This window comes from Salmo salar, chromosome 18 (genome assembly GCF_965601325.2).
Source record: "Salmo salar chromosome 18, fSalSal1, whole genome shotgun sequence".
NCBI classification, from domain to species: domain Eukaryota; kingdom Metazoa; phylum Chordata; class Actinopteri; order Salmoniformes; family Salmonidae; genus Salmo; species Salmo salar.
In genome coordinates this window covers 90,482,866-90,501,870 of record NC_138308.1, presented here as the reverse complement: position 1 = coordinate 90,501,870, position 19,005 = coordinate 90,482,866, and the positions used below count along the sequence as shown (strand labels likewise).

General features: G+C 47.0%; 1 protein-coding gene across 1 annotated transcript in view; it reads left to right on the top strand.

Moving 5' to 3' along the window:
- The window catches only part of LOC106578039 (5-hydroxytryptamine receptor 2C), a 256,500-nt gene that overhangs the window by 230,373 nt on the left and 7,122 nt on the right, over positions 1-19,005 (top strand). Inside the window, exon 5 of the mRNA XM_045701585.2 lies at positions 2,923-3,123. Within this exon, the coding sequence (XP_045557541.2) occupies positions 2,923-3,123 (201 nt within the window). The remainder of the gene's footprint in view (positions 1-2,922; positions 3,124-19,005) is intronic.

Here is a 19,005-nt window from a genome sequence, read left to right as displayed (position 1 = left end):
TCAGTCACCAAATCTCAACGCAGTTGAGCACCAAATGATAAAATTTATCGTGGAAGAATGGTGTTGCATCTCTCCAATAGAGTTCCAGACACTTGTAGAATCTATGCCAAGGTGCACTGAAGTTGTTCTGGCTCGTGGTGACCCAACACCCTATTAAGATGCTGGGGGTTCCTTCATCTTGGCAATTACCTACTGTATTAAGATGCTGGGGTTTCCTTCATTTTGGCACTTCCCTACTGTATTAAGATGCTGGGGGTTTCCTTCATTTTAGCAGTTACCTACTGTATACATATGCTGGGGTTTCCTTCATTTTGGTAGTTATCTGTATGTCACAGTCCCTCCAGGATTTCTCTGAGTTGCTAGGTTTTTTTTCTCAGACATTTGCAGTCAAAAATACTTGCTGTAATTCTGACATTTTGCATGGCAATATGCAATGTTGTTGTCCTATTTGTCACGAAAATGGGCTGACAAGGTTATGTAGTGAAGGTGCGATGATTGGTCAGTTTTATGCGGTAATCATGCGGTGATTGGTCAAATTTGCCCTGGCATAATATGGAGGGGACTGGTCAGAGGGAGAGGGATGGACTGGAGGGAAAATGTATATTTTAGAGGAATAAATTAGTAAGGAAGGCAGACAGAGAGAGACAAAGACGGAGAGAGAGACAAAGAGGGAATGGGATGAGAGAGAGAGAGAGAGAGAGAGAGAGAGAGAGAGGTAGGTAGGTAGGTAGGTGATTAATTAAATGAGAAAGATGTCTCATCATGCATGAACCTTTTAAATGCAATTAAATAAATATTGTATGTTGTTTTTATTTAATTGTATTTAAACAGGATTATCTCATTATACAGGTGTTTATTTGATAACTCAGGCACGTACAGTATATTCATTTATATTTGTGTGTGTGTGTTCTCATTCCATAATCTGTCCCTTGTCATCTCTAGCAGTGTGTCCATGTCTCTCTCTTTCTCTCTCTCTCTTTTTCTCTCTCTCTTTTTTTGCTCTCTCTCTCTCTCTCTCTCTCTCTCTCTCTCTCTCTCTCTCTCTCTCTCTCTCTCTCTCTCTCTCTCTCTCTCTCTCTCTCTCAATTCAATTCAATTTAAGGGGTTTTATTTCTCCCTCTCTGTGGTTTATCTCAAACAACAGCTGTGCATTATAATCCAGAGAATAGAAGATCATCACCTTTTATCCCCATAATCCCACTCACACACACACACACACACACACACACACACACACACACACACACACACACACACACACACACACACACACACACACACACACACACACCCCGGTCTTTAGTGTTTGGTTGCACTAAGAGAGATTTGGTTGGTATGTGAGTGAGAGTGACTTAAAACATTTATGGAAACCCCCTGGAGGTCAGGGCCCCTGGAGGTCAGGGCCCCTGGGCACGTGCCTTTGCATGCCCGATCAGTAATTTGGCTATTAATGTTACAAGGTTTATATGCTAGACTATTTTACCTAGCATTCTATAAAATGTTACAAGGTTTATATGCTAGACTATTTTACCTATCATTCTATAAAATGTTACAAGGTTTATATACTAGACTATTTTACCTAGCATTCTATAAACTGTTACAAGGTTTATATGCTAGACTATTTTACCTATCCATCTATACAATGTTACAAGGTTTATATGCTAGACTATTTTACCTAGCATTCTATAAAATGTTACAAGGTTTATATACTAGACTATTTTACCTAGCATTCTATAAAATGTTACAAGGTTTATATGCTAGACTATTTTACCTATCATTCTATAAAATGTTACAAGGTTTATATGCTAGACTATTTTACCTATCATTCTATAAAATGTTACAAGGTTTATATGCTAGACTATTTTACCTATCATTCTATAAAATGTTACAAGGTTTATATGCTAGACTATTTTACCTATCATTCTATAAAATGTTACAAGGTTTATATGCTAGACTATTTTACCTATCATTCTATAAAATGTTACAAGGTTTATATGCTAGACTATTTTACCTAGCCATCTATAAACTGTTACAAGGTTTATATACTAGACTATTTTACCTATCCATCTATAAAACGTTGGCTGACATGGCTAATTGATCGACTGTCAGTGACTGACGTAAATAAAGGAAAACTGCTGATATGCTTCCACATTTCTAAATTGCACATTGTGTATTCCAATATCCTATCTGACAACAGTAAGTTGAGACCATTGAGGGCACCATAGTGGTCAGGTATAGGCAGAGGCACCACTGCACTTTCTCACACACACTTGTCACACCATTAGGTTCTCCTTGATTCCCATTCAGCTGTGAAGACAGAATTGGAATGCTTGAGCTCTGAAGCCAGGAATGAAAGAAAGAAAGAGCGATGAAGGGAGGGGAGGAAGAGAGGGGGAGCGTAGGAGGAGAAAATTGGGAAAGTCCCGTGAAGCCACCTGTATCTTAAAGTGAAATTATCTTTGTGTCTCAGCTATCCCTCCTGCTCTCTCTCTCTTTCACCTCTTCTGCCTAGCACTCTGTGTCCTATCCAGATATACCTGTATATATCTAACCTGCCCTTCAACCTCTCTCTCCCTCCTGTCCCTTTCTCTCTCCCCCTCTTTCTCTCTCTCTGTCTCTCTCTCTCTCCCTCCTCTCCCTCTTTCTCTCTCCCCCCTCCCTCTCTCTCTCCCTCCTCTCCCTCTTTCTCTCTCCCCCTCTCCCTCTCTCTCCCTCTCTCTCTCCCCTCCTCTCCCCCTCTCTCTCCCCTCCCTCCCCTCTCTCTCCCTCTCCCCTTCTCTCCCCCCTCCTCTCCCCCCTCTCCTCCCTCCCCTCCATCTCTCTCTCCCCCCTCTCCCGCTCCCTCTCTCCCCTCCTCTCCCCCTCTCTCTCCCCCCTCCTCTCCCCATCTCTCTTCCCCTCTCCCTCTCTCTCTCCATCCAGACTATGCGTGGCCCCTGCCCAGTGCTCTGTGTCCTATCTGGATCTACCTGGATGTCCTCTTCTCCACAGCGTCTATTATGCATCTGTGTGCTATATCTCTGGATCGATATGTGGCTATAAGGAATCCCATTGAACACAGCCGCTTCAACTCTAGAACCAAGGCCATGATGAAGATAGCAGCTGTATGGACCATATCAATAGGTATGTATAGTACATGATGAAGATAGCAGCTGTATGGACCATATCAATAGGTATGTATAGTACATGATGAAGATAGCAGCTGTATGGACCATATCAATAGGTATGTATAGTACATGATGAAGATAGCAGCTGTATGGACCATATCAATAGGTATGTATAGTACATGATGAAGATAGCAGCTGTATGGACCATATCAATAGGTATGTATAGTACATGATGAAGATAGCAGCTGTATGGACCATATCAATAGGTATGTATAGTACATGATGAAGATAGCAGCTGTATGGACCATATCAATAGGTATGTATAGTACATGTACAGTAAATTGGGAAAAAATTCTGTCTCCTTGACTTTTTCCAAGTTTTGCTACCTAACAGCCTTATTATAAAATGTATGAGACTCGAAATTGACCTGTAGTAAATTCAATTGATTGGACATGATTCTGAAAGGCACACCATGTCTATATAAAGTCCCACAGTTAACGTTGCATGGCAGAGTAAAAACCAAGCCATGAGGTCGAAGGAATTGCCTGTTGAGCTCCGAGACAAGATTGTGTCGAGGCACAGATCTGAGGAAGGGTACAAAAAAGCATTCTGCAGCATTGAAGGTCCCCAAGAACACAGTGGCCTCCATCATTCTTAAATGGAAGAAGTTTTGAACCACGAAGACTCTTCCTAGAGCTGGCCGCGCGGCCAAACTGAGCAATCGGAGGAGAAGGGCCTTGGTCAGGGAGGTGACCCAGAACCCGATGGTCATTCTCACTCTGACAGAGCTCTAGAGTTCCTCTGTGGAGATGGGAGAACCTTCCAGAAGGACAACCGTCTCTGCAGCACTCCACCAATCAGGCCTTTATGGTAGAGTGGCCAGACGGAAGCCACTCCTCAGTAAAAGGCACATGTCAGCCCGCTTGCAGTGTGACAAAAGGCACTTCAAGGACTCTCAGACAATTTTGTTATGGCCTAAGTCTGACAGAATCTGTGTAGAGATCTAGGTGCTGCTGTAGGCCCTCCTTGGTTGGGGACGGAAGCACCAGATCATCAGCAAACAGTAGACATTTGACTTCAGATTCTAGTAGGGTGAGGTCGGGTGCTGCAGACTGTTCTAGTGCCCTCGCCAATTCTTTGATAAATACAGTGCCTGTCAAAGGTTTGGACACACCTACTCATTCAAGGGTTTTTCTTTATTTTTACTATTTTCTACGTTGTAGAATAATAGTGAAGACATCAAAACTATGAAATAACACATGGAATAATGTAGTAAGCAAAAAAGTGTTCAACCAAAAAATTATATATTTTTGAGATTCTTCAAAGTAGCCACCGCTGGCCTTGATGCCATCTTTGCTGTGTTCTCTCTTTGATCCCGTAAGTCCTGTTGACTCTGCATGAGGATGCACCATTACTGTTCCATGTACACACGCTGGCAGAGGTTGCATCACTTTCATGGTCCTCAATGTCTAGTATTCTGACTTTCCACCCTGGGCCAATACCATCTCTCTTTACAGTAGTGTGCTCTTATAGCACTGTGCCATGCTAGAGGATGGTCTGTGTTAATATAGCACTGTGCCATGCTAGAGGATGGTCTGGTTAATATAGCACTGTGTCATGCTAGAGGATGGTCTGGTTAATATAGCACTGTGTCATGCTAGAGGATGGTCTGGTTAATATAGCACTGTGCCATGCCAGGGGATGGTCTGGTTAATATAGCACTGTGCCAGGGGATGGTCTGGTTAATATAGCACTGTGCCATGCCAGGGGATGGTCTGGTTAATATAGCACTGTGCCATGCCAGGGGATGGTCTGGTTAATATAGCACTGTACCAGGCCAGGGGATGGTCTGGTTAATATAGCACTGTGCCAGGGGATGGTCTGGTTAATATAGCACTGTGCCATGCCAGGGGATGGTCTGGTTAATATAGCACTGTACCAGGGGATGGTCTGGTTAATATAGCACTGTGCCATGCCAGGGGATGGTCTGGTTAATATAGCACTGTGCCATGCCAGGGGATGGTCGGTTAATATAGCACTGTGTCATGCCAGGGGATGGTCTGGTTAATATAGCACTGTGCTATGCCAGGGGATGTTCTGGTTAATATAGCACTGTGCCATGCTAGAGGATGGTCTGGTTAATATAGCACTGTGCCATACCAGGGGATGGTCTGGTTAATATAGCACTGTGTCATGCCAGGGGATGGTCTGGTTAATATAGCACTGTGCCATGCCAGGGGATGGTCTGGTTAATATAGCACTGTGCCAGGGGATGGTCTGGTTAATATAGCACTGTGCCATGCCAGGGGATGGTCTGGTTAATATAGCACTGTGTCATGCCAGGGGATGGTCTGGTTAATATAGCACTGTGCCATGCTAGAGGATGGTCTGGTTAATATAGCACTGTGTCATGCCAGGGGATGGTCTGGTTAATATAGCACTGTGCCATGCTAGAGGATGGTCTGGTTAATATAGCACTGTGTCATGCCAGGGGATGGTCTGGTTAATATAGCACTGTGCCATGCCAGGGGATGGTCTGGTTAATATAGCACTGTGTCATGCCAGGGGATGGTCTGGTTAATATAGCACTGTGTCATGCCAGGGGATGGTCTGGTTAATATAGCACTGTGCCATGCCAGGGGATGGTCTGGTTAATATAGCACTGTGCCATGCCAGGGGATGGTCTGGTTAATATAGCACTGTGCCATGCCAGGGGATGGTCTGGTTAATATAGCACTGTGCCATGCCAGGGGATGGTCTGGTTAATATAGCACTGTGCCATGCCAGGGGATGATCTGGTTAATATAGCACTGTGCCAGGGGATGGTCTGGTTAATATAGCACTGTGCCATGCCAGGGGATGGTCTGGTTAATATAGCACTGTGCCATGCCAGGGGATGGTCTGTGTTAATATAGCACTGTGTCATGCCAGGGGATGGTCTGGTTAATATAGCACTGTGCCAGGGGATGGTCTGGTTAATATAGCACTGTGTCATGCCAGGGGATGGTCTGGTTAATATAGCACTGTGCCATGCCAGGGGATGGTCTGGTTAATATAGCACTGTGCCATGCCAGGGGATGGTCTGGTTAATATAGCACTGTACCATGCCAGGGGATGGTCTGGTTAATATAGCACTGTGCCATGCCAGGGGATGGTCTGGTTAATATAGCACTGTGCCATGCCAGGGGATGGTCTGGTTAATATAGCACTGTGCCAGGGGATGGTCTGGTTAATATAGCACTGTGTCATGCCAGGGGATGGTCTGGTTAATATAGCACTGTGTCATGCCAGGGGATGGTCTGGTTAATATAGCACTGTGCCAGGGGATGGTCTGGTTAATATAGCACTGTGCCATGCCAGGGGATGGTCTGGTTAATATAGCACTGTGCCATGCCAGGGGATGGTCTGGTTAATATAGCACTGTGCCATGCTAGAGGATGGTCTGGTTAATATAGCACTGTGTCATGCTAGAGGATGGTCTGGTTAATATAGCACTGTGCCATGCTAGAGGATGGTCTGGTTAATATAGCACTGTGTCATGCCAGGGGATGGTCTGGTTAATATAGCACTGTGTCATGCCAGGGGATGGTCTGGTTAATATAGCACTGTGTCATGCCAGGGGATGGTCTGGTTAATATAGCACTGTGTCATGCCAGGGGATGGTCTGGTTAATATAGCACTGTGCCAGGGGATGGTCTGGTTAATATAGCACTGTGCCATGCTAGAGGATGGTCTGGTTAATATAGCACTGTGTCATGCTAGAGGATAGTCTGGTTAATATAGCACTGTGCCATGCTAGAGGATGGTCTGGTTAATATAGCACTGTGCCATGCTAGAGGATGGTCTGGTTAATATAGCACTGTGTCATGCCAGGGGATGGTCTGGTTAATATAGCACTGTGCTAGAGGATGGTCTGGTTAATATAGCACTGTGCCATGCTAGAGGATGGTCTGGTTAATATAGCACTGTGTCATGCCAGGGGATGGTCTGTGTTAATATAGCACTGTGTCATGCCAGGGGATGGTCTGGTTAATATAGCACTGTGTCATGCCAGGGGATGGTCTGGTTAATATAGCACTGTACCAGGCCAGGGGATGGTCTGGTTAATATAGCACTGTGCCATGCCAGGGGATGGTCTGGTTAATATAGCACTGTACCATGCCAGGGGATGGTCTGGTTAATATAGCACTGTGCCATGCCAGGGGATGGTCTGGTTAATATAGCACTGTGTCATGCCAGGGGATGGTCTGGTTAATATAGCACTGTGCCATGCCAGGGGATGGTCTGGTTAATATAGCACTGTGCCATGCCAGGGGATGGTCTGGTTAATATAGCACTGTGCCAGGGGATGGTCTGGTTAATATAGCACTGTGTCATGCCAGGGGATGGTCTGGTTAATATAGCACTGTGTCATGCCAGGGGATGGTCTGGTTAATATAGCACTGTGCCATGCCAGGGGATGGTCTGGTTAATATAGCACTGTGCCATGCCAGGGGATGGTCTGGTTAATATAGCACTGTGCCATGCCAGGGGATGGTCTGGTTAATATAGCACTGTGTCATGCTAGAGGATGGTCTGGTTAATATAGCACTGTGCCATGCTAGAGGATGGTCTGGTTAATATAGCACTGTGTCATGCCAGGGGATGGTCTGGTTAATATAGCACTGTGTCATGCCAGGGGATGGTCTGGTTAATATAGCACTGTGTCATGCCAGGGGATGGTCTGGTTAATATAGCACTGTGTCATGCCAGGGGATGGTCTGGTTAATATAGCACTGTGCCAGGGGATGGTCTGGTTAATATAGCACTGTGCCATGCTAGAGGATGGTCTGGTTAATATAGCACTGTGTCATGCTAGAGGATAGTCTGGTTAATATAGCACTGTGCCATGCTAGAGGATGGTCTGGTTAATATAGCACTGTGCCATGCTAGAGGATGGTCTGGTTAATATAGCACTGTGTCATGCCAGGGGATGGTCTGGTTAATATAGCACTGTGCTAGAGGATGGTCTGGTTAATATAGCACTGTGCCATGCTAGAGGATGGTCTGGTTAATATAACACTGGGTCATGCCAGGGGATGGTCTGGTTAATATAGCACTGTGCCATGCTAGAGGATGGTCTGGTTAATATAGCACTGGGTCATGCCAGGGGATGGTCTGTGTTAATATAGCACTGTGCCAGGGGATGGTCTGGTTAATATAGCACTGGGTCATGCCAGGGGATGGTCTGGTTAATATAGCACTGTGTCATGCTAGAGGATGGTCTGGTTAATATAGCACTGTGCCATGCCAGGGGATGGTCTGGTTAATATAGCACTGTGTCATGCCAGGGGATGGTCTGGTTAATATAGCACTGTGCCAGGGGATGGTCTGGTTAATATAGCACTGTGCCATGCCAGGGGATGGTCTGGTTAATATAGCACTGTGCCATGCTAGAGGATGGTCTGGTTAATATAGCACTGTGCCATGCCAGGGGATGGTCTGGTTAATATAGCACTGTACCATGCCAGGGGATGGTCTGGTTAATATAGCACTTTGTCATGCCAGGGGATGGTCTGGTTAATATAGCACTGTGTCATGCCAGGGGATGGTCTGTGTTAATATAGCACTGTGCCATGCTAGAGGATGGTCTGGTTAATATAGCACTGTGCCATGCCAGGGGATGGTCTGGTTAATATAGCACTGTGCCATGCCAGGGGATGGTCTGGTTAATATAGCACTGTGCCAGGGGATGGTCTGGTTAATATAGCACTGTGCCATGCCAGGGGATGGTCTGGTTAATATAGCACTGTGCCAGGGGATGGTCTGGTTAATATAGCACTGTGCCATGCCAGGGGATGGTCTGGTTAATATAGCACTGTGTCATGCCAGGGGATGGTCTGGTTAATATAGCACTGTGCCATGCCAGGGGATGGTCTGGTTAATATAGCACTGTCCCATGCCAGGGGATGGTCTGGTTAATATAGCACTGTGTCATGCCAGGGGATGGTCTGGTTAATATAGCACTGTGCCATGCCAGGGGATGGTCTGGTTAATATAGCACTGTGTCATGCCAGGGGATGGTCTGGTTAATATAGCACTGTGCCAGGGGATGGTCTGGTTAATATAGCACTGTGCCAGGGGATGGTCTGGTTAATATAGCACTGTGCCATGCTAGAGGATGGTCTGGTTAATATAGCACTGTGCCATGCCAGGGGATGGTCTGGTTAATATAGCACTGTGCCAGGGGATGGTCTGGTTAATATAGCACTGTGCCAGGGGATGGTCTGGTTAATATAGCACTGTGCCAGGGGATGGTCTGGTTAATATAGCACTGTGCCAGGGGATGGTCTGGTTAATATAGCACTGTGCCATGCTAGAGGATGGTCTGGTTAATATAGCACTGTGCCATGCCAGGGGATGGTCTGGTTAATATAGCACTGTGTCATGCCAGGGGATGGTCTGGTTAATATAGCACTGTGTCATGCTAGAGGATGGTCTGGTTAATATAGCACTGTGCCATGCTAGAGGATGGTCTGGTTAATATAGCACTGTGCCAGGGGATGGTCTGGTTAATATAGCACTGTGCCAGGGGATGGTCTGGTTAATATAGCACTGTGTCATGCCAGGGGATGGTCTGGTTAATATAGCACTGTGCCAGGGGATGGTCTGGTTAATATAGCACTGTGCCATGCCAGGGGATGGTCTGGTTAATATAGCACTGTGTCATGCCAGGGGATGGTCTGGTTAATATAGCACTGTGCCATGCCAGTGGATGGTCTGGTTAATATAGCACTGTGCCAGGGGATGGTCTGGTTAATATAGCACTGTACCAGGGGATGGTCTGGTTAATATAGCACTGTGCCATGCCAGGGGATGGTCTGGTTAATATAGCACTGTGCTAGAGGATGGTCTGGTTAATATAGCACTGTACCAGGGGATGGTCTGGTTAATATAGCACTGTGCCAGGGGATGGTCTGGTTAATATAGCACTGGGTCATGCCAGGGGATGGTCTGGTTAATATAGCACTGTGTCATGCCAGGGGATGGTCTGTGTTAATATAGCACTGTGCCATGCCAGGGGATGGTCTGGTTAATATAGCACTGTGCCATGCCAGGGGATGGTCTGGTTAATATAGCACTGTGCCATGCCAGGGGATGTTCTGGTTAATATAGCACTGTGCCATGCCAGGGGATGGTCTGGTTAATATAGCACTGTGTCATGCCAGGGGATGGTCTGGTTAATATAGCGCTGTGTCATGCCAGGGGATGGTCTGGTTAATATAGCACTGTGCCAGGGGATGGTCTGGTTAATATAGCACTGTGTCATGCCAGGGGATGGTCTGGTTAATATAGCACTGTGCCATGCCAGGGGATGGTCTGGTTAATATAGCACTGTGCTAGAGGATGGTCTGGTTAATATAGCACTGTGCCAGGGGATGGTCTGGTTAATATAGCACTGTGTCATGCCAGGGGATGGTCTGGTTAATATAGCACTGTGTCATGCCAGGGGATGGTCTGGTTAATATAGCACTGTGCCATGCCAGGGGATGGTCTGGTTAATATAGCACTGTGTCATGCAGGGATGGTCTGGTTAATATAGCACTGTGCCAGGGGATGGTCTGGTTAATATAGCACTGTGTCATGGGATGGTCTGGTTAATATAGCACTGTGTCATGCCAGGGGATGGTCTGGTTAATATAGCACTGTGCCAGGGGATGGTCTGGTTAATATAGCACTGTGTCATGCCAGGGGATGGTCTGGTTAATATAGCACTGTGCCAGGGGATGGTCTGGTTAATATAGCACTGTGTCATGCCAGGGGATGGTCTGGTTAATATAGCACTGTGCCAGGGGATGGTCTGGTTAATATAGCACTGTACCATGCCAGGGGATGGTCTGGTTAATATAGCACTGTACCATGCCAGGGGATGGTCTGGTTAATATAGCACTGTGCCATGCCAGGGGATGGTCTGGTTAATATAGCACTGTGTCATGCCAGGGGATGGTCTGGTTAATATAGCACTGTGTCATGCCAGGGGATGGTCTGGTTAATATAGCACTGTGCCATGCCAGGGGATGGTCTGGTTAATATAGCACTGTACCATGCCAGGGGATGGTCTGGTTAATATAGCACTGTGCCATGCCAGGGGATGGTCTGGTTAATATAGCACTGTGCCAGGGGATGGTCTGGTTAATATAGCACTGTGCCAGGGGATGGTCTGGTTAATATAGCACTGTGCCAGGGGATGGTCTGGTTAATATAGCACTGTACCAGGCCAGGGGATGGTATGGTTAATATAGCACTGTGTCATGCCAGGGGATGGTCTGGTTAATATAGCACTGTGCCAGGGGATGGTCTGGTTAATATAGCACTGTACCATGCTAGAGGATGGTCTGGTTAATATAGCACTGTGTCATGCCAGGGGATGGTCTGGTTAATATAGCACTGTGTCATGCCAGGGGATGGTCTGGTTAATATAGCACTGTGTCATGCCAGGGGATGGTCTGGTTAATATAGCACTGTGCCATGCTAGAGGATGGTCTGGTTAATATAGCACTGTGCCAGGGGATGGTCTGGTTAATATAGCACTGTGTCATGCCAGGGGATGGTCTGGTTAATATAGCACTGTACCAGGGGATGGTCTGGTTAATATAGCACTGTGTCATGCCAGGGGATGGTCTGGTTAATATAGCACTGTGTCATGCCAGGGGATGGTCTGGTTAATATAGCACTGTGTCATGCTAGAGGATGGTCTGGTTAATATAGCACTGTGCCATGCTAGAGGATGGTCTGGTTAATATAGCACTGTGTCATGCCAGGGGATGGTCTGGTTAATATAGCACTGTGTCATGCCAGGGGATGGTCTGGTTAATATAGCACTGTGCCATGCCAGGGGATGGTCTGGTTAATATAGCACTGTGCCATGCTAGAGGATGGTCTGGTTAATATAGCACTGTGTCATGCCAGGGGATGGTCTGGTTAATATAGCACTGTGCCAGGGGATGTTCTGGTTAATATAGCACTGTGCCATGCCAGGGGATGGTATGGTTAATATAGCACTTTGTCATGCCAGGGGATGGTCTGGTTAATATAGCACTGTGTCATGCCAGGGGATGGTCTGGTTAATATAGCACTGTACCAGGGGATGGTCTGGTTAATATAGCACTGTGCCAGGGGATGGTCTGGTTAATATAGCACTGTGCCAGGGGATGGTCTGGTTAATATAGCACTGTGCCAGGGGATGGTCTGGTTAATATAGCACTGTGCCAGGGGATGGTCTGGTTAATATAGCACTGTGTCATGCCAGGGGATGGTCTGGTTAATATAGCACTGTGTCATGCCAGAGGATGGTCTGGTTAATATAGCACTGTGTCATGCCAGGGGATGGTCTGTGTTAATATAGCACTGTGTCATGCCAGGGGATGGTCTGGTTAATATAGCACTGTGTCATGCCAGGGGATGGTCTGGTTAATATAGCACTGTGTCATACCAGGGGATGGTCTGGTTAATATAGCACTGTGCCATGCCAGGGGATGGTCTGGTTAATATAGCACTGTGCCAGGGGATGTTCTGGTTAATATAGCACTGTGCCATGCCAGGGGATGGTCTGGTTAATATAGCACTGTGCCATGCCAGGGGATGGTCTGGTTAATATAGCACTGTGCCAGGGGATGGTCTGGTTAATATAGCACTGTGTCATGCCAGGGGATGGTCTGGTTAATATAGCACTGTGTCATGCCAGGGGATGGTCTGGTTAATATAGCACTGTGCCATGCCAGGGGATGGTCTGGTTAATATAGCACTGTGCCAGGGGATGGTCTGGTTAATATAGCACTGTGCCATGCCAGGGGATGGTCTGGTTAATATAGCACTGTGTCATGCCAGGGGATGGTCTGGTTAATATAGCACTGTGCCATGCCAGGGGATGGTCTGTGTTAATATAGCACTGTGCCAGGGGATGGTCTGTGTTAATATAGCACTGTGCCATGCTAGAGGATGGTCTGGTTAATATAGCACTGTGCCATGCCAGGGGATGGTCTGGTTAATATAGCACTGTGTCATGCCAGGGGATGGTCTGGTTAATATAGCACTGTGTCATGCCAGGGGATGGTCTGGTTAATATAGCACTGTGTCATGCCAGGGGATGGTCTGGTTAATATAGCACTGTGCTAGAGGATGGTCTGGTTAATATAGCACTGTGCTAGGGGATGGTCTGGTTAATATAGCACTGTGCCATGCTAGAGGATGGTCTGGTTAATATAGCACTGTGCCATGCTAGAGGATGGTCTGGTTAATATAGCACTGTGCCATGCTAGGGGATGGTCTGGTTAATATAGCACTGTGCCATGCCAGGGGATGGTCTGGTTAATATAGCACTGTGTCATGCCAGGGGATGGTCTGGTTAATATAGCACTGTGTCATGCTAGAGGATGGTCTGGTTAATATAGCACTGTGCCATGCTAGAGGATGGTCTGGTTAATATAGCACTGTGTCATGCTAGAGGATGGTCTGGTTAATATAGCACTGTGCCATGCCAGGGGATGGTCTGGTTAATATAGCACTGTGCCAGGGGATGGTCTGGTTAATATAGCACTGTGTCATGCCAGGGGATGGTCTGGTTAATATAGCACTGTGCCATGCCAGGGGATGGTCTGGTTAATATAGCACTGTGCCAGGGGATGGTCTGGTTAATATAGCACTGTGCCATGCCAGGGGATGGTCTGGTTAATATAGCACTGTGCCAGGGGATGGTCTGGTTAATATAGCACTGTGCTCAGGGGATGGTCTGGTTAATATAGCACTGTGCCATGCCAGGGGATGGTCTGGTTAATATAGCACTGTGCCAGGGGATGGTCTGGTTAATATAGCACTGTGCTAGAGGATGGTCTGGTTAATATAGCACTGTGTCATGCCAGGGGATGGTCTGGTTAATATAGCACTGTGCCATGCCAGGGGATGGTCTGGTTAATATAGCACTGTACCATGCCAGGGGATGGTCTGGTTAATATAGCACTGTGCCAGGGGATGGTCTGGTTAATATAGCACTGTGCCAGGGGATGGTCTGGTTAATATAGCACTGTGTCATGCCAGGGGATGGTCTGGTTAATATAGCACTGTGTCATGCCAGGGGATGGTCTGGTTAATATAGCACTGTGCCAGGGGATGGTCTGGTTAATATAGCACTGTGTCATGCCAGGGGATGGTCTGGTTAATATAGCACTGTGTCATGCCAGGGGATGGTCTGGTTAATATAGCACTGTGCCATGCTAGAGGATGGTCTGGTTAATATAGCACTGTGTCATGCCAGGGGATGGTCTGGTTAATATAGCACTGTGCCATGCCAGAGGATGGTCTGGTTAATATAGCACTGTGCCATGCCAGGGGATGGTCTGGTTAATATAGCACTGTGTCATGCTAGAGGATGGTCTGGTTAATATAGCACTGTACCATGCCAGGGGATGGTCTGGTTAATATAGCACTGTGCCATGCCAGGGGATGGTCTGGTTAATATAGCACTGTGCCATGCTAGAGGATGGTCTGGTTAATATAGCACTGTACCATGCCAGGGGATGGTCTGGTTAATATAGCACTGTGTCATGCCAGGGGATGGTCTGGTTAATATAGCACTGTGTCATGCTAGAGGATGGTCTGGTTAATATAGCACTGTGTCAGGGGATGGTCTGGTTAATATAGCACTGTGTCATGCCAGGGGATGGTCTGGTTAATATAGCACTGTGCCATGCCAGGGGATGGTCTGGTTAATATAGCACTGTGCCATGCTAGAGGATGGTCTGGTTAATATAGCACTGTACCATGCCAGGGGATGGTCTGGTTAATATAGCACTGTGCCATGCCAGGGGATGGTCTGGTTAATATAGCACTGTGCCATGCTAGAGGATGGTCTGGTTAATATAGCACTGTACCATGCCAGGGGATGGTCTGGTTAATATAGCACTGTGTCATGCCAGGGGATGGTCTGGTTAATATAGCACTGTGTCATGCTAGAGGATGGTCTGGTTAATATAGCACTGTGCCAGGGGATGGTCTGGTTAATATAGCACTGTGTCATGCCAGGGGATGGTCTGGTTAATATAGCACTGTGCCATGCCAGGGGATGGTCTGGTTAATATAGCACTGTGCCATGCTAGAGGATGGTCTGGTTAATATAGCACTGTGCCATGCTAGAGGATGGTCTGGTTAATATAGCACTGTGTCATGCCAGGGGATGGTCTGGTTAATATAGCACTGTGTCAGGGGATGGTCTGGTTAATATAACACTGTGTCATGCCAGGGGATGGTCTGGTTAATATAGCACTGTGTCATGCCAGGGGATGGTCTGGTTAATATAGCACTGTGCCAGGGGATGGTCTGGTTAATATAGCACTGTGTCATGCCAGGGGATGGTCTGGTTAATATAGCACTGTGCCAGGGGATGGTCTGGTTAATATAGCACTGTGCCATGCTAGAGGATGGTCTGGTTAATATAGCACTGTGTCATGCCAGGGGATGGTCTGGTTAATATAGCACTGTGCCATGCCAGGGGATGGTCTGGTTAATATAGCACTGTGCCATGCCAGGGGATGGTCTGTGTTAATATAGCACTGTGCTCAGAGGATGGTCTGGTTAATATAGCACTGTGCCATGCCAGGGGATGGTCTGGTTAATATAGCACTGTGCCAGGGGATGGTCTGGTTAATATAGCACTGTGCCAGGGATGGTCTGGTTAATATAGCACTGTGCTAGAGGATGGTCTGGTTAATATAGCACTGTGCTAGAGGATGGTCTGGTTAATATAGCACTGTGTCATGCTAGAGGATGGTCTGGTTAATATAGCACTGTACCAGGGGATGGTCTGGTTAATATAGCACTGTGCCATGCCAGGGGATAGTCTGGTTAATATAGCACTGTACCAGGGGATGGTCTGGTTAATATAGCACTGTGCCAGGGGATGGTCTGGTTAATATAGCACTGTGCCATGCTAGAGGATGGTCTGGTTAATATAGCACTGTGCCATGCCAGGGGATGGTCTGGTTAATATAGCACTGTACCAGGGGATGGTCTGGTTAATATAGCACTGTGCCAGGGGATGGTCTGGTTAATATAGCACTGTGTCATGCCAGGGGATGGTCTGGTTAATATAGCACTGTGTCATGCCAGAGGATGGTCTGGTTAATATAGCACTGTGCCATGCCAGGGGATGGTCTGGTTAATATAGCACTGTGCCATGCTAGAGGATGGTCTGGTTAATATAGCACTGTGTCATGCTAGAGGATGGTCTGGTTGATATAGCACTGTGCCATGCTAGAGGATGGTCTGGTTAATATAGCACTGTGCCATGCTAGAGGATGGTCTGGTTAATATAGCACTGTGTCATGCTAGAGGATGGTCTGGTTAATATAGCACTGTGCCATGCCAGGGGATGGTCTGTGTTAATATAGCACTGTGTCATGCCAGGGGATGGTCTGGTTAATATAGCACTGTGCCATGCCAGGGGATGGTCTGGTTAATATAGCACTGTGCCAGGGGATGGTCTGGTTAATATAGCACTGTGTCATGCCAGGGGATGGTCTGGTTAATATAGCACTGTGCCAGGGGATGGTCTGGTTAATATAGCACTGTGTCATGCCAGGGGATGGTCTGGTTAATATAGCACTGTGCCATGCCAGGGGATGGTCTGGTTAATATAGCACTGTGCCAGGGGATGGTCTGGTTAATATAGCACTGTGTCATGCCAGGGGATGGTCTGGTTAATATAGCACTGTGCCATGCCAGGGGATGGTCTGGTTAATATAGCACTGTGCCAGGGGATGGTCTGGTTAATATAGCACTGTGCCATGCCAGGGGATGGTCTGGTTAATATAGCACTGTGTCATGCCAGGGGATGGTCTGGTTAATATAGCACTGTGTCATGCCAGGGGATGGTCTGGTTAATATAGCACTGTGTCATGCTAGAGGATGGTCTGGTTAATATAACACTGTGTCATGCCAGGGATGGTCTGGTTAATATAGCACTGTGCCATGCCAGGGGATGGTCTGGTTAATATAGCACTGTGTCATGCCAGGGGATGGTCTGGTTAATATAGCACTGTGTCATGCTAGAGGATGGTCTGGTTAATATAGCACTGTGCCATGCTAGAGGATGGTCTGGTTAATATAGCACTGTGTCATGCCAGGGGATGGTCTGGTTAATATAGCACTGTGTCATGCTAGAGGATAGTCTGGTTAATATAGCACTGTGTCATGCTAGAGGATGGTCTGGTTAATATAGCACTGTGCCAGGGGATGGTCTGGTTAATATAACACTGTGTCATGCCAGGGGATGGTCTGGTTAATATAGCACTGTGTCATGCTAGAGGATAGTCTGGTTAATATAGCACTGTGTCATGCTAGAGGATGGTCTGGTTAATATAGCACTGTGCCAGGGGATGGTCTGGTTAATATAACACTGTGTCATGCCAGGGGATGGTCTGGTTAATATAGCACTGTGTCATGCTAGAGGATAGTCTGGTTAATATAGCACTGTGCCATGCTAGAGGATAGTCTGGTTAATATAGCACTGTGTCATGCTAGAGGATGGTCTGGTTAATATAGCACTGTGCCAGGGGATGGTCTGGTTAATATAGCACTGTGCCATGCTAGAGGATGGTCTGGTTAATATAGCACTGTGTCATGCCAGGGGATGGTCTGGTTAATATAGCACTGTGCCATGCCAGGGGATGGTCTGGTTAATATAGCACTGTGCCAGGGGATGGTCTGGTTAATATAGCACTGTGCCATGCTAGAGGATGGTCTGGTTAATATAGCACTGTGCCATGCCAGGGGATGGTATGGTTAATATAGCACTGTGTCATACCAGGGGATGGTCTGGTTAATATAGCACTGTGTCATGCTAGAGGATGGTCTGGTTAATATAGCACTGTGCCATGCTAGAGGATGGTCTGGTTAATATAGCACTGTGTCATGCCAGGGGATGGTCTGGTTAATATAGCACTGTGCCAGGGGATGGTCTGGTTAATATAGCACTGTGCCAGGGGATGGGCTGGTTAATATAGCACTGTGCCATGCCAGGGGATGGTCTGTGTTAATATAGCACTGTGCCATGCCAGGGGATGGTCTGGTTAATATAGCACTGTGCCATGCTAGAGGATGGTCTGGTTAATATAACACTGTGTCATGCCAGGGGATGGTCTGGTTAATATAGCACTGTGTCATGCTAGAGGATGGTCTGGTTAATATAGCACTGTGCCATGCCAGGGGATGGTCTGGTTAATATAGCACTGTGCCATGCCAGGGGATGGTCTGGTTAATATAGCACTGTGCCATGCCAGGGGATGGTCTGGTTAATATAGCACTGTGTCATGCCAGGGGATGGTCTGGTTAATATAGCACTGTGCCAGGGGATGGTCTGGTTAATATAGCACTGTGTCATGCTAGAGGATGGTCTGGTTAATATAGCACTGTGCCAGGGGATGGTCTGTTTAATATAGCACTGTGTCATGCTAGAGGATGGTCTGGTTAATATAGCACTGTGTCATGCCAGGGGATGGTCTGGTTAATATAGCACTGTGTCATGCCAGGGGATGGTCTGGTTAATATAGCACTGTGTCATGCCAGGGGATGGTCTGGTTAATATAGCACTGTGTCATGCCAGGGGATGGTCTGGTTAATATAGCACTGTGTCATGCCAGGGGATGGTCTGGTTAATATAGCACTGTGCCATGCCAGGGGATGGTCTGGTTGATATAGCACTGTGTCATGCCAGGGGATGGTCTGGTTAATATAGCACTGTGCCATGCCAGGGGATGGTCTGGTTAATATAGCACTGTACCAGGGGATGGTCTGGTTAATATAGCACTGTGCTAGAGGATGGTCTGGTTAATATAGCACTGTGCCAGGGGATGGTCTGGTTAATATA